This window comes from Trematomus bernacchii, unplaced genomic scaffold, assembly GCF_902827165.1.
Source record: "Trematomus bernacchii unplaced genomic scaffold, fTreBer1.1, whole genome shotgun sequence".
In the NCBI taxonomy this organism is placed as follows: Eukaryota; Metazoa; Chordata; class Actinopteri; order Perciformes; family Nototheniidae; genus Trematomus; species Trematomus bernacchii.
Genome location: NW_022987752.1, coordinates 770,021 through 787,400, shown reverse-complemented (window position 1 = coordinate 787,400; position 17,380 = coordinate 770,021). Strand labels below are relative to the sequence as shown.

The window sequence follows — 17,380 nt, the reverse complement described above, 5'->3', positions numbered from 1 at the left end:
CCAGATATTTGGAGCATAATAACTGAACGCTGCTTCTCCATGTTTAGTTCTGACTCTGGGGACAGAAAGCTGACCAGAAGACCTGAGAGTTCTGGATGGTTCATAATTTAGCAGTAGGTCAGAAATGTATTTTGGGTCTACACCATTCAAAGCTAAGTCCACTGGTTGACATATAGTTACCTTGACAAAAAGAAATGGGATTCTTTCATTAGATATTGGATTATTGCAGAAAATACCACGTCTATAATGGCATAAATGCAATAGCCTGATGTAAAAAGCTAACGTTACCAAAAACACAAAACAAAGTCCAGAAATGTTGCCTCATATCCAGGTATAAGGCCTCATCCTTGCAGCTTTCTGTTTAAAAATGCAAATCAAAAACAGATATCCTGGTTGTGGAGCAACAGAAAATTAAACTGTCATGCTATGGTCACAGCATGACGCTCGTTGACCACCAGGTGATATCTTACACACCTTTTGACATGTTTAGCATTCAAAAATCACCTCAGGAAGAAGAACAAAGATGGACCAGGTTGCCATTTTTTGCCAGAGCAATTTTGGTGTTTTTGTGCATGCATGAGTGTGTGTTTGTGCTCTGGTTCTGGGCCATGGCCTACTGTGCTGAGCTAGATAACTAGTTCCCCTCCAAGTCAGAAGTGAGAGTTGCACCTCTCTCTCTCACTATCTCTCTCTCTCTCTCTCTCTCTCTCTCTCTCTCTCTCTCTCTCTCTCTCTTTCTCACTGTCTGTCTCTCTCGCCCTGTTGCTAGGCTAAGAGGAGACCACTGGGATTACACTCTAAAAATAAGGCGTCCCTGATAGTCTTCTGATTCTGATTCATCTCAATCACAGTCACCTCCGTCTGCTGCTCTTTACAGAGGATTGATTTCACTGCATAGTTGTTCTTTTGTCTGTCTGTCCATGTGTTTATTTCTGGCTGCACACAGTCAGAGTGGTGATGTACGACAAAAATGACAGCTGATCAAAATAGAGGGAGGGATAGAAAAAGTAGATGAGAAAGATGGCAGGGAATTTGTTGGAGGTAGAAAAGCTGAGGTGGGTGAACTACAGAGACATAAGAAATAAATACACAAAAAAAAAGAGAAAATGCAAATTCAAAAACAAGTCCAAGTCCAAATTGACCCCTAATGTAATGCAAGTCAGGAACATATACATACAAACATGTCAAGTAATAAAGAGAAAATAAACGTTACGTAACAATCATTCTGGCTGCAACACTTCTTCTGTAAAAGAAGAAGAAGACAAATATTGCCTTTTCTTCATGTAAAAAAACACGATTTTAGAATAAACTGTCACTGACTTCAGCAAGCGGAAAAGTCGATTCTTTGTCTTTAGTTTCTGTAGTTGTTCAGCCGACAAAGATAAACTGTAATCCTTTTGGTCGTTTGGTGTGTTGATAACATTGTGGCTTGTATTTAATTTGAATGTAACCTCCTTTCCTCTGTCTCCTCTGTCTCCTTTGTCTCCTTTGTCCCAGGCCTGAGCAACATCATAGGGATCATCGTCTACATATCAGCCAACTCCGGGGACCCTTCCAAGAGTGACTCGAAGAAGAACAGCTACTCGTACGGCTGGTCCTTCTACTTCGGCGCTCTTTCCTTCATCATGGCGGAGATGGTGGGCGTCCTGGCCGTTCACATGTTCATCGACCGGCATCGGGAGTTACGTGTCGGTGTGCGAGCGGCCGATTACCTCCAAGGTGCGGCGATAACACGCATCCCGAGCTACCGCTACCGCTATCGGCGCCGCTCACGCTCCTCGTCCCGCTCCACGGACCCCTCTCACTCCCGGGAGACGTCCCCTGTGGGCCTGAAAGCCTTCGGGGCGCTTCCTTCCACCGAGTTGTCCATGTACACGCTGCCTAAAGGTCAAACAGGCACCCCGACGGCCGACTATAACTCCGAGGAGAGGGACCACAACTTCCTGCAGGTCCACAACTGCATCCAGAAGGACCTGAAAGACTCGGCCGCCAACCGACGCACCACGCCTGTATGAAACTGAATATCAGACTATAACAGTATCAGTTTTTGAGTGGTGGTACAGATTACTTCACCTTCACAGCACCTCAGATCAGTTTCTGTTTTAGAACTAAAAAAGGAAACTGCATAAAAAAGAAACATGCATGATTTTCCCATCTACCATTGAGTTTTGAACATGTTTGTAAAGATATAAGAGGAGTTGGGAGGGGGGGTGTTTACGGTGGTTATCTGTGGAGTGGTGGGCCAACTTTATATTTTTTACTCTTCCTCAGTGTTATAAAAAGGGGGCGTAGTTGCCCCCTCGGCCCCACCCAAATGCCCCCCAACACACACACCCTAGCCTCCCTCCTTTCTTTAGTTGCTGTATCTTCTTTGATTTAATTCTTTATTCGCATTAATACTGTGAACCGTTGCGGTGTGGGATTTAAGCAGGGAGCAATTCAGGCCGCAAAAAAACTGAGAAAAAACAAGAAAAAAACACATTAGTTAATATATGTATTGATTATATATAAATATATGAATATATATGTTAATAAAATCATGACTAGACTTCCCTGGCGCAAGAATATCAACGAGAAAAAAGTCATTTAATCAAGACGTCGAGGAACACAGAGGATTCTTCGCGGCTCATTTGACAGGCAAAGGTTTTCGACCCGATGAACTGATATTGGTTAGTATTAGACGCGTTATTACTTTATTTTACAACAGAAAAAATTATTGTTTGGCCTTCCGCCGAAACCCTGGTCGCCATCTTTGTTCAGGGTCAACTCGAGGTGAAAAGGTTGACATTGTTTCTTTTCTTTTTTTTGCTCTGAAAAGGGGCGGAGACAAGAGAGAACTCTGGGTAATGGAGGATCTCTCAGCAAACTTAAAGAAGACTGTGGACAATGAGACGTCACTACTGCCAAAGACACAAAGTAGTGCGTGAGAAAAACATGGCTACCAGCGAGGTGAAGCTAAGTGACTCCAAAAAATTAAGAATTTACATGCATGCTAATCAAAACCATCCAATCTGCTTTTAAGAAACCTATGTTTTGAACAATGATACCATGTAAGGGCCGTGGGGGTGACGACGTAGAAGTTAATGTTACAGTACTGTGTCTATTTAACTTTCTTTTCTTATTTTTTGGGTACTTTTTGGGGATGGGGCTTCATTACGCTTGAAACAAGGACTTTGGAGAACGTATCAAGGCTTTTTTTAAACAAGAAAAATCTTATCTTGCCTTTTTTCATTTAATTTGATTTCGTCGGTTCCTTTGAACTCTCACACAGCCTTAGTCTCTTTTTTCTTTGTCTCATTTTTTCTTGTTCTTTGGTTTTGTGTTGTTGTAAATGAGAATTTAAAAAAAGCGTAATGTCTTTCAAGGTGCCAAAACTGAATGATTCTGAACTTGGATGCATCAAGTCCTGATGACGAATAAAAATTGAACCCCCCGTAGGGAACAGAAAGAGTGTTTGTTGTATAATGCTTAAGAACGAGGAGGACCAGCAAAGCCAAATGAGTCCTTTAATTCAATTGTTATGTTTATTTCAGGAAGTTGTGGTTTTCCGACAAACAAAGGTCTCTTCCAGGTATAGAAAAATGTCTGTGGAGATGAGAAGATCTTCATTGGAGTCTCTTACGTTGCCTATTTGCACAATACCAAGCAAGTTAACCCTTAAATTGCTAGTTCTCGAAGAGGGGCGAGAATTGGCGTGGATGATGTTGAATGATCTGTTTGCTTTACCATCAATTCAACATCCATTTTCTTCGGATGGTAAGTTTGTTTTTAAATGGTTTCGTCCTGATTCTTCAATACTACTGCTAACAAAACCCTTCTATTATTGGATGGTAAGTCACCAACAAGTGTGTTTACAGCGACTTTGTTTACATGCACAAATGATACGGCCCATATCCTGAAAAAGACATTATTTCTAAAGCTAAGACAGCTAAAGAAAATGAATACTCATCTAAATATCCAGTTTAGATGCAATGCCTAAATATATTTTTTAATCGTCTCTACTGTGGACTTCTTTTATTCCTTTAACGCCTTTCTTGAAAAGGTTGAGTTCCAACAACCTGTTTATAGCCAAGTCTGGTTTATAATATTTTTTAATTGGTGTTTCTCCTTCCAATCAGAGATGTGGGTTTTTTGGCTGTAAACCGGCAAGATGTTGTGTGTTACAGACGTAGTGTATTTTCTGTATGTGTTGTTTACATGTCCAATGAATGCTCCTCAAACCTAAACACTATCGACAAATCACACACATCTTTAGGAATAAGTACAACCTTATATGGAATCCAAACAGAATATGCTGTTTAAGCGATCCATATATGACATATTCCTAATATATATTACTGTATATATATAAACCCCAATGTGTCTCATGGTGAACAGGCCCAGGTGCATTGAGGCAGATTTTGTATCCTAAAATTGGACACATTTCACTTCGTCTTACAGTGCATGAAGGATTTTGTCTAAGCCGGATAACAGGGGCGCTAAATTCCTCGTAAAATGTTAAAGTGATGCCAGAAAACAATATTTCTGTTGCTCAAAAACTGTATAATGACTCCAGAAATATGAGTACCAAACAGAGCGCCAGACGGCAGAGACAGCTTTGTTTTTACGGAGCTCCGACGTCATGTTGTTGTTTACGTCAGGAGACATCTTGTATACGTCAGGAGACATCTTGTATACGGGTGTCATGTTCTCGTGATAATGGATATATCTTATAAACAAGATCAGAGACACAGTATCGCCGGTACATGCAAGCAACACAATGATTAGCTATGATACAGTATAACCTGCCTTAACTTCACCATACTGCTCATAATTTTCCCACTAAGACAATTGAAATAGTTTGCTCTTGTTGGGTTTACGGTTGTGGAACATGCAGAAGTTCAATGCAGTACAGATAAGAGTTCCTCAGGGTGAAACAGTGTGTACCTACCCCAACATGTTTATTAACACTGTTACACACTGTTTTAACCCCGGGGTAAATATCCTGTAACATGAACACTCTGTGCCTTTTCAAATCCCTCCTTCATCCTCCACATGTATAACTTTCCCTCTTCATATTCGACTGACATTCTCTCCTTCTGCATTAAATGTCAGATTGAACAGCAGCCTCCATGTCCTGCTGCATGATCTCTCTCCTCTCTCTCTCTCCTCCCCCGGTGTGATGATCAAAGTGGCTGCATGTCTCTCTGCAGCACTGCTGTGATCACTGAAGAGAGGGAGGAAGAGGAGGAGGAGGGAGGAAGAGGAGAAGCAGCGCCCCCTTCTGGTGTGGAGGTACGTAAAGGATTTCCTCACATTAAACTCAGTGACCTCCACAAAGTGCACGAAACATAAATCTTCCACAGCAGTGTGTAAAGTGGACGGTAAATTCAATCAGCTTTCCCTTTAAGATTTACATCTGTACAATATATATAAATGTGTGTGTGTGTGTGTGTGTGTGTGTGTGTGTGTGTGTGTGTGTGTGTGTGTGTGTGTGTGTGTGTGTGTGTGTGTGTGTGTGTGTGTGTACATTGGTGGAATGTAATGCAGTATTATGGGTACTTGAACTGAGTATTTCAAAGTGCATGAAACATAAATCTTCCACAGTGAGCAGTGTGCGTAAAGTGGAGGGTAAAGATTTACATCAGTACTTTAAATTATATAAATATACGGTGGTGGATGAGATGAAGTGTTGTCATGTTCCCTAATAGTCTAGGGGTGAAAGGGAAGTAACTAAATATAAACTAACCGGGAGCAAGAAAGAACAAGGAAACTGATTTGTGAAGCCAAAGGAAAATGCTTTAATTCATCAAAAATACAGAGGGCTGACTAGCAAAGCAACACAACTAACTGAAGGTAAATTAAATAGGGCTGTCAAGTTAACGCGTTAACGCAAAAAAAAAAATTAACGCCACTAATTATTTTAACGCGATTAACGCATGTGTATTTTTTGTCCTCGGCCGCCCCGTAGTTTCAGAGCGCATCGAGTTTAAAATACCATCTACAAGCTGATGCTGACAGCCCCGCTCCTGCCGCCCGCTTGTGGCAGACCACACTTCCACGCTCACCGGCAGGCCCGGACTGGCCATCGGGAGGACCGGGAGGGTGTGTGTATGTGTGGGCCGAGCGAGGCACACCTTACGTGTTGTTGTTGTTGTTGTTAGCATCTGGTGCTAGCTAGCTGCACTAATGGATATAAGGAGCTGTTTCAATGAAAACAGAGGAGCGACATTTCGCCGACAACTGCGCCGAGCACTTGACTTTATGCAGGTAGCCAGACAGTGGGACATTGCACGAAAAGTCAGCACACTCAGCACGGATAGTACGCGCAACATGATTGCAGCGTCCAGGCAGCTCCCGTTCGAGCATATATGCCTTGAGCTGCACATAGCTCCAACGATCCATCACAGTGTCTCCACATTCACACACACACACACACACACACACACACACACACACACACACACACACACACACACACACACACACACACACACACACACACACACACACACACACACACACAGTATTGTATTATTGTATGAGAGAGGTTCTAGGTTGAATTGAGGCGAATATTTGTAATGTTCAGGTTGTTGTGTTTAATATTCATGAGCATATTTGTCATTGTTCAAATGATAATAAACAAACATATAAAGCATATTTGTCCACTCATATGTTGATAAGAGTATTAAAAACTTGAAAAATATCCCTCGAAGGTACATTTAGAACAGATAAAAAATGTGCGATTAATTTGCAATTAATCGCGATTAACTATGGACAATCATGCGATTAATCGCGATTAAATATTTTAATCGACTGACAGCCCTAAAATTAAAACAACCTTCTTACAAAAGAAAGTGATAACAATAAACCATGTTGAAAGAAACAATGGAGCACATCTCCAAACACTTTACCAAACACTTCAAAGGGTCACACACTGCCGTTCAGCCCTGAGGAGAGGGGAAGAGGCAGTATATAGATATCAAAGTTATTTAAATGTTGAAGTATTGTTGGGAGGGACGGTGCAAAAAATATTCAAAATGTCCATCCCAGCTTCTCAAAGTCCAACGTGATGTCTTTATCTCTCCAAAACCAAAAGATTGTATCTATAGGAAAAAAGCTGGAAAAGAGCAGACTTTTCTACATGACAAATGCATCGAAAATAGTTGGCTGTGATTTGTGGACGATGTTCTAATCGTTTAGTCGACTTAGACAGTTCGAAAAAAGCTGTCGTGTTTCTCAAATAACTAGAAATGAAATAAAACATTCGTGTTATTTGCAGGTGAATTTGGAAGAGGATTTTTGTCTTTCCGCAGACGAGAGGAACAGCTGCTGCCTCCTCGCCCCTGCAATTCACCTGCAATTAGCTTTTTAGGTCACAAACAGTTAGAGGCTATAGAACACACACACACACACACACACACACACACACACACACACACACACACACACACACACACACACACACACCACACACACACACACACACACAAAGAGAGAGAGAGAGAAAGACACCATGGTTAAGGTCAATTCAATCAAATTACTGCGTTAATATGACTTTGCATAATTTACAATATTGGTTTAATTTGGTTGCATCGCTTTGGGGCACGTCTGACATCAATTGGAAAGGAACATTGGAAGATACCACATTGAGAGTCTAATAAAACAGCATTTCCTGATCTTTTAGCAAACAAATGACCATCATTTGGATATAAATAACGTTGTTTGCTTACTTTTCAGTCGTTCCAATTAACATTTAGTTGACTTTTAGATGCAGCTCAAAGACAGTTTGTTGTTCTACATGGTTATTATCTAATAAACACTCTAATACAAAAAGCAAAAACTAATTTGTTCTGCACCTGTGATCCCAGAGATAAAAAGAGAGTCTCTGTGACCGCTGACCGATTCAATATCTGTGGAAATGAAGAAGTCTCTCCCAGAGCAATAAGCAGCCGCCCACTCTCCGTCCTGAGAAGTTATTAAGTGAAACTCCCAAGACGTGAGGCTCCATTAAAATGAATAGAAGAGACTGCTGAAGATCTTACAGCGATCTTTATGATTGTACAATAATGGCTCCCATCTCCATTAAAGCTCCAGTAAAGATTTTAGGTGCAGCAATGCATATTTCCAAATAATCTCTGCAGCAAACAAACGTGTATGATACTTTTATGATACCAATCTCCACATATTAACACCACTTCATGATTCTGAGGTAAAAAGCTAATGGGCTATAAAGGAACTACAGCATGGTCACATGACTTCATGTTACCACCGCTAAGCTAAAGGTGGCTAATGTTGGGCTATAAAGGAACTACAGCATGGTCACATGACTTCACGTCACCACCACTAAGCTAAAGGTGGCTAATGTTGGGCTATAAAGGAACTACAGCACGGTCACATGACTTCACGTCACCATCGCTAAGCTAAAGGTGGCTAATGTTGGGCTATAAAGGAACTACAGCACGGTCACATGACTTCACGTCACCACCGCTAAGCTAAAGGTGGCTAATGTTGGGCTATAAAGGAACTACAGCACGGTCACATGACTTCACGTCACCATCGCTAAGCTAAAGGTGGCTAATGTTGGGCTATAAAGGAACTACAGCACGGTCACATGACTTCACGTCACCACCGCTAAGCTAAAGGTGGCTAATGTTAGGCTATAAAGGAACTACAGCACGGTCACATGACTTCACGACACCACCGCTAAGCTAAAGGCGGCTAATGTTGGGCGTGATGACGTTTAGTCGTCTCATTTAGACACTTGTTAACAAACTCTGTTTTTTAAATCCACCAGCGGGGTATTTACTGACATATTTAATATCGCAGAACAAAACATTAAAATCTCTTCAGCTTGTGTTAACCACCAAAACAAAAACAAATTCAGAAAACCATTGACCTCCAGACTAGGGGACAGGAAGTGATGAAATGCTGTGTCATGTCAGGGTTTAACCACTTTATTCCACACATTTTACCCATAATATCCACATTAATTGGTACAAATGAAAGTAAAGGATGTGTTTTCTACATTCTGATGCACAAAGCACCCTCATGTTCCTGGGAAAATACCAAGAAAACACACGAAGACGCCCTCACACACACATTATAGACACAAGAAAGAAAGAGAAGGAGAAAGATCCTAATTACTATAATTAGGATCACCCACTCGTGAAGTATGAAAACATAATGCTGCAATAACAATCTCAAGCTGTTAAATGGAGATTGTGTTAAGATTGGAAACTCCTTTGACAGGGAAGAAGACGCACATTAGGTTTTATGTATTAAGTAGTAACTCTATACGTATGTTTTAAAATCAAAAGGTTTATTTCCAATTAAGTTTACAAAAACAATGAATTTACTTTTTATTTTTGATGGTGAAAACACAAAAAAACACAAAAAAGAGGAAAATAATGAACAATTTTAAATGGATTTTGGTTATTATTTAACAAGTTAAAAAGATAATAGGAATATTTTACTTTTCTCTATTTATTTTCATTGGAAAAGGCTTTATTTATTTACCACGGCTGGCTGGATGATGAAGATGCAGAACACCAGGGAGAAGAACAGCGAGTGCATCCACAGCAGAACCTTGCTGCTGCTGAACCTGACACATGAGAAATAAACGTTATGACTCTGAGACATTTTAAAAAGTCAGTATTGATAAGAAATCAGTCGGGATTATCCACACCACTTCACAAGGTATGGTAAGGTACGTTTTTTATACAGCAAGACTTCAGGTTTTCTGGAAGTTTGTTCCATTTGTGGAGAGCATAAAAACTAAAAGCAGCTTTGAGGTGTTTGGTTCTGAGCCGGCGAACAATGAGTAAGACTGGGTAGCTCGTAACAGAGAAGCATGTCGGATATACAGATGGAGCATCTTATTTCAGCCTCCAGCATACAGCTTCCTGCCTACTACCAGCCAGTTACCTGCCTAAGACCTGCCAAAGACCAGTATCTGGGAATGTTAAGCCCTCCCACTATTTTCCAAGAGGGCGTTGCCAGATTTTCAATTTCAGGATTTAACCAGGAGATGGCGCTATATATTAAATAACTATGGCCAAACTAAGACTTAGTTTTTCACAAGAGAAAATGCAGATATTATATAAAAAACTAAAGTTAAAATCTTGTTTTTAATGCCCCAAGAGCAATAAAAACACTTGTTAAAAAAATCCTGAGTGAGGCTTTCATAAATTGCATTTAGCTGACGCTTTTATCCAAAGCGACTTACTATTTAATAAATGATAAATGATTATTCATAACAAATATGCGTGATGTGTGATTATTATTCATGCTATATACTGATATAGGGCTAAGTAAGCAATCAATCCTGCAAATTAACCCTTAGTTGTTCAATATATTTATTCAGACAATGTGAGTAGAAATACAGAAATTCTGCTCCCACCTAAGGCCAACGTTGCAATATTACAACATTTCCCTAAAAACTTACCAAAACGTAAACATTTTTAAAACTCTTTCATTTCTGCTCCAGAGGCTAGGGGTTAAATTGGGATTTGATATGTGGGGGGGGCTCTGTTAGAAGGTGCGACGGGGGGGGGGGGGAGAGAGTTAGACGTTCGTGAATTGTCAACGGGGGGGGTTGACATCAGAGCATCGTCCTATGGGCTTAGCCCCGGACAGGTACAACAGGTATTCACTCAGAGGGGGGTACTAAATGCCACCCGTTTACATGTAGGCAAACAAAATCAACATACAGTAGGGGGGTGGGGGATGGTGAATCAGCTATGTTACTATTTATAATGTTATTGTTGTTACAACAGAAGATGTTTTTCTTTATATTGAAGTTAATGCATCAATCTGGTGCACTTTGAGGTCAAAATTAAGAGATTTATGGATACCGCTGGAAAAAGCTGTGTGTGAAAGTTTAAATCTTCCTTATTGAGCTTTAAAACAAATGAATAACGACTATATATAATAATAAAATAAACACCGGCTGTTGTTATGCCTGCTGTAACGTTAAATTACTCCGTTCTCCGCTTAAGTAATTATGCCGTTACAAGCTTCATAGTTGTATTTATCATCTAAATTTGCCTGAAACAAGTTTAATATTCTGAAAGCCAAGACTTTGTTTATTTGAAATCAGATGAAAACAAACTGTAACGGACCCTGCCGTGTTATCTTGATATTTCCGGCACAGACCCTTTCATACCGGCAATGCGCGATAGAAACAACAGGAACTGCGACAGCATAAATATGCGAACACAAACCTACAGACTGCTGGAGAAGAGATATCACAGGGGGGGTTGGGACACACACATTCCGATGGCCAATTCGTTTTAAACAAAGAGTATAGCCTACTCAACAGTGGGGGCTGGTGAACGGTATGGTCAATGTTTGTAAACACTGTGACATTTTGACTTTATTTGATCATTTCAGTTAAAAACTAATTTAGTAATTTACAGGAAAGGAGTGCACGCTACTAAAGAGACACGCTACCATGGAAACCAAACAATGGTGTTGCTGTATTGAAGTCCGAGTGGAAACAGTTATATTTGGAGCGTTATGTTAGAATGAAACAGCCAGTTAGTGTTACTTCACTAACTGTAAGCTTGTCACTCAGGCCCCGGCTCCACGAGGACGAAAACGGGTTGAATCCGCATATTTCTCATGCGTATAGCCCTCTAAGCTCGACGACGCCGTAAGGGAAACGTAGAAACAGACCCCGCAAACGACAACGGGTCCAAAGGTGGATAGATCTGGGAACGGAGCGCTCTGGGGGGTCCAACGGGGCCGTGGAGTCGCCTATACGGTCATTCGTTTTCATAGCCCCGCCTCTCCCCCGCAGGGTTGCTATCGTGCTCCAGTCGCTACTGACCATGCTACAGTTCTTTGTGCAACATCTACAGGAGCTCCTCCTTGAATTCAGATTATTTATCTTTATCTCGATATGGACATAAACGCGAGTGAAGTCTAATCTGACAGGACGGAGACACGCAGCTCCTGCCGCTGTGATGCAGCGGGAGCAAAACACACACTTCAAGTCAGATCATCACCCTTAGCTATTTTAATTACCTCTCAAACTACCTAAACTAGTTATAAATATGTGCATTTTTACTGTCGGGTCACTCATTACAGGATCAGCTGCTGCATGAGACAGACACTGACGCTGTCAGAAGAGAGGAAAAAGAGACAGGCTCTGTGTATTTGATGATTATATATCATTATATCGTCGTTATTCATTTGTTTTAAAGCTCAATAAATAACAATGAAGACCTTTGACCGGCACTTTTATCATTTTGTCCGGAAGATTTAAACTTTAACACACGCTGACCGGCGGAAAACTCTGCCCGGTTCTGTCGGCCCCCACCGCGGAGAATACACAGAAGTGCAGCCATGACAACCATTCTTCTTCGCTGCTTTTGTGGAGGAAGTTGCTGCTTTTGTGGAGGAAGTTACAGCGCCACGTACAGGTTCGGCATATGTACTGCAGCTTTTCCAGCGTTTGGATGTAAACGGAGCCGTCTCGTGGAGCTTGACACAATCCGGTGTATATTGCGTGGGGACGGAAGGTTTTTTGCGGTTGCATTTGCGTTACTCCGATGCGTTTTGCCGTATTTGTCCTCGTGGAGCCGGGGCCTCAGAGTAACCTACAGTTAACTTAACTGTTGGAAAAGAAAGATCAGGGGGGGGAGAGAGAGCTGTGGGTGATGGGCCATTAGGTGTGTAAACACACAGCTGAGAGCTGCCGTTTCATTCTGACTGTTTAAAAAACGGTAACAACGGACTATTTTTCTTGGCGGATGCATGTCAATTTAAATCAATACATACAACTATTTTTTAAATCAATAAAAACATTTTCTAAATCCATAAAAGCATTTCAATTAATATTGGGAGTAATGTCGTTACTTTGTTGAGAATGTGGCCATGTAATAAGCGGGATAATTTGCAGCGACTTGGTCATTATGGGGAAAAATAACACCCAGGGATCAAGATCCCTCCGCTACGCGGATCTTGATTTGCCTGACAAGGCTCCATTAAAATATAAATATGTTTAGTGAATTACTGAGTTTAGGCACGTTAATAACATTTTAATGAAGTTGAATACAGTATATTCATATTGTGGTGAAGATGATGATTAAATTAGGATTAAAAATCGAGAGCCGGCTGCTTTCCTCTCGTTCGTTTTTTTCGACTAAACAACATTATTTTGTTAAATAACAACATGGTGATGTTTTGTAAATGATTACATGTCTTATTTAGCACAGACTATGATCTTATCCGTAACATATGGATCTTAACAAAGATCCGCTATACATTAGTACCAGACATATTGTGGTGATTGACATTATTCACCCACGGATCTATGGGTTGGGGTATTGTTCCGCACGGACATTTTAGTGAACCAGACCAGCTGTTTCCGCCGGTCTTCGCTTCCCGGGCATGAAGTTGTTTACATGTGTGTTCAGATGCTAAATAAAAGTTTAGCTTTTACTTTTGATACCCCGCCTCCGACTCCCGTCTCTCGGCACCACAACATCCAGTTTACTGTATCGAAGTTGATTTCACATGAGCTCCAGTGTGGAACCCCACTGCACCCCCTGGTGGATCAATGATCCATTGCAGCTGGCTTCACAATAATTACATTTATTTATCACGGGGGCGGTATCAAGTCAGACTGGGGGCCGGCTCTTCATCACGGGCCGATCACGGGCCGATCACGGACCAATCACGGACCAATCACGACCCTCGCGTTTCAAACTGTCCAAAATAAAACGCTCCATCTGTATCTTGGGGTCCCAAACCATTTAATGCTTTATATGTTAGCAATAACATTTTCAAATCGATTCTGTAAGCTACAATCCTCCACATGTCTGTTACCTCATCCCCTGCACTGCAGAGAGCACCAGGCAGCAGAGGGACATCAGCAGACACAAAGTCCAGGCCAGGTAGAGACCCCAGTGAGATCTGAATCCTCCTCCCTTCAGACGGACGTCCTCCTCCACGCTGCCGTCCAATGAACCCTCATCAACACTTTTCGGTTCCTGTCCTCCATCCCCTGTACCAAACTCTTTTCCCGGAGGTGTTTGATTGGCATTGTCCCCCTCGTTAATGAGCAGCAAACTGTAAAGTGTTGTGATTTCAGGTTCTTTATCCGTGATTTTATTTACCAGAATCGTAGGGGACACTGAAGGCAGATCTGTGCCCTGAAAACACAAGAGTTAGAGTCAGACAGGGTTCACAATGTTGTGGGAATAAAGATATAAAGAGCTTTTCTTTTTCCTCCGATAGTCTCCATTTCTTTTATCTGTCAGATGATCATAATAGTGTTCAGGACAACGCATGTATGACCTTTTAATTCATAGTTTGTATATTATATGTGCATTCTTGCTCATATCGTCTGACAAGCCTCTCTCCTTGATATGCATTCAATAAATTGAGATATCCTTTAAGATGGCACAGCGAGATTGTATTCAGGGTCACAGAGAGGAGGAGCGAGGACTCACAGAACAGATAAATGAGACGAGCGTAGTGAGAGGACAGAGCGAGGGTCACCTGGTACTTCTTCCTCCAGGTGTCCTGCGCCCACAGCTGCAGAACGCTCCAGGAGAGATGGGGCTCCGATATACTGCCGCTCACTGAACAATCATCTGAGAGGAGACGAGTCACAATAAAATAAGGAGAAAGAGAAAAGGAGATGAGGAGACAAGTTAAGATGAGATAAGATTTACTTGATTGAATCCCGTTGGGAAATATTATCCTCACAGAAGCTAAAACGAGGCTTTGCACATAAAAAGTAGAAAATAAACAAACACAGAATAGAAACATCTCAACCTCTCAACAAAAGAGAAAATAAAACAGAACTAAAGAGAAAAATATACATGTTAACAGTAAAAGAGAAAAATATGTAGACAAGCCAAATTACAACTAACAAAACGTAAAAGTAGGATATCATTTATTTAAATGAAGTGTGCAAGTAGGATATATTAGAAGAAGAAAGAAGGAGAACATTATAGTCTATGTCAAGTCGTTTTAAGACATTTTAATGCAGAAATGTCAATTACACTTGACCAAATCTGACCTTGAAAGAAGTCCTTTCCAGTCGTTCTGCTCTTGGCGTGTTGAACTCTCTCGACCTCTTTCTGTCTGAACAGGAATGATATAACTGCTGCTGCTGGCAACACCACACACACACTCAGAAGTCCTGTCCGCACAGAAACAGTTGTTGCTTCTACACAGCCAAACTGGAAGGGCAACTGCAAACAACGGATCAGCGTTAACATGTTTTGGACACTCTTGGGGCGCTAAATATTCAACTCTATAGGTTTTATTAATTGTGATATGATCATTGTGCTGACACGTGCATATCCCAGCAGAAGCAGCAGGCTCACACACAGTCTCTGAGTGTGTGTGAACGCGTTGGGGCAGGGGCAGCTGTACAAAGATATCCAGATGTGGTAATCGGCCAAATAGTCTGATAGCTTGAGACTCAGCATCTACGAGGGGGGAAGACATTCATATTTGTTTTCTGTATCTGAGTGTATGTGTATGAGGACTCTGTACCTTAAAAAAGCTTATTCCACGAGTGCATTTTCCCAGAATCCTCTCCACCCGCCCGTCACTTTGGTTCACAGCCAACCAGCACTGAGCCACAAAGAGCCACGCACGTCCCTTCAGCTGCCCTCTGCTCACCTGGGTTATTAAGAAACAGAAGGAAAACAAACCATATTCAAAAGGAAAGTCCACCCGATTTGGAGTGGTTTTCAGGATCAATGATGGCAGTTTTAACCAGAAAGTGGCCATATCTGTACTCTCTCTGAGCTGATGTTGACTACCATGAGTAATGTTGCCGACATTGGATGTAGAGAGCACACGATGGAAATCATTACCTCCACTGTGGACAATTCTTTTTCAAATAAATAGGCAATCAGTCCAATACAAATACATTTCTAACATAAAACTTTACATTTCCGGGTTAACAAAAGGACAACTAGACTATTTAGCTCATCTTATTCTATTTTACTTGTATTTAGTGAACTAGTCCTGGATTATTTGCACATTAGTCTATTTTATTGTTATTGTGTTATGCCTTATATCTATTTATGTTGCATTGTTGGTGGAGCCTGGGAATGCCTCTTGAATGATTTAAAAAAACCTCTCTCAACAAACTTGCTGTACAATCCAACTCTCATTGATCCAGTCGTATGCTCGTATATATTTAGCAAACACGCCTGCAAAAATGTCAGAACGGTCTAAAATAGTGAGGAGAAATTGCACGTGTTTGTGAAGTAGTTACAGGTTAAATTAAATTGTGCAAGAGTTTGTCAACCGATGTTTATATAGTTTTACTGTGACATACTGCCGTAATTCACCCACAGGAAATACGTATAGAATTTTCTCAGTTTTCTGGATTCTACCTTCACCGAGAAAAACTCATTTGTATTTCAGAAATGAAGGAAACTAGGGGTAAAGCAGGGGTGTCCAAACTACGGCCCGGGGGCCATTTTGAATTGACCCTCAGAAAATTCAAAAAGTATAATGAAATATGGCCAACAAATTAAACTTCTGCTTGTCTTTTATTGTACTTCTTAAATATATATGTTAACATATATTACACAGTATTCATGTGTTAATAAGCCCAATTTTCAAACAAATTCAGTCAATTGAAGTTGAAATGTTTTTCTAACCAATCTAAGTTGATAAGAAAAAAGCCCCAATAACAAATGTACATAACCTTGAAATATATCCTTCATATTTCCACTTATTATCAGCAATTATAACCCTAACCCTAACCCTAACACTAAACCTAAACCCAAACCTAACCCTAACCCTAACCCTAACCCTGAAGCTTCTGTTTTAAGGAATGAGCTGCCAACACTTTTTGTACCAAAATAAATGAAACCCTCTGGAGAGCATTTTTCAAGTATTAAGAATAATTTACCTACATTTGACAGATTTTTTCCAACTTATAACTTAACTTACGAGGCGATATACCTCACCTCTAGCGAGCGGCCCAGCCCTTCGTATATTTTTCTGTATGTGGCCCTCGTGAAAAAGGTTTGGACACCCCTGGGGTAAAGGACGTTTGTTGTAATGTCATTCTTTACCTCGGACACGTCCAGGTGTTTGATGTTCCAGCTTGGGGAGGGTCCAGAGTTGTCGTGCCAGATGTGCACCCCCCACACAGGGCCCAGGCTGTCGGCTGCACTGTGGGGTCAGAGACAGACCGCCTTTATAAATGAGCAAAAACAATTCAAAGCTACTCAATAATGATGTGACATTGATGTAAAACGCATCTGTGTGTTGACTTTATGTGGAGATTTTGGATTTCACCTGATGATAAAGGTCTCTTGAGAGTTTCTCCTGAACAGAGTGCATCCTGGGACATGTAGTTCTCTTGTCTGTGAGAAGCCATCTTCCCCTTGGAGCACCATGTACACCTGTT

General features: G+C 41.1%; 1 protein-coding gene across 1 annotated transcript in view; it reads left to right on the top strand.

Moving 5' to 3' along the window:
- LOC117496521 (voltage-dependent calcium channel gamma-2 subunit-like) overlaps positions 1-3,439 on the top strand; it is a 62,448-nt gene extending 59,009 nt beyond the window's left edge. Inside the window, exon 4 of the mRNA XM_034148209.1 lies at positions 1,498-3,439. Within this exon, the coding sequence (XP_034004100.1) occupies positions 1,498-2,015 (518 nt within the window). The 3' untranslated portion in view covers positions 2,016-3,439. The remainder of the gene's footprint in view (positions 1-1,497) is intronic.
- The last annotated feature ends 13,941 nt before the right edge of the window (positions 3,440-17,380 follow it).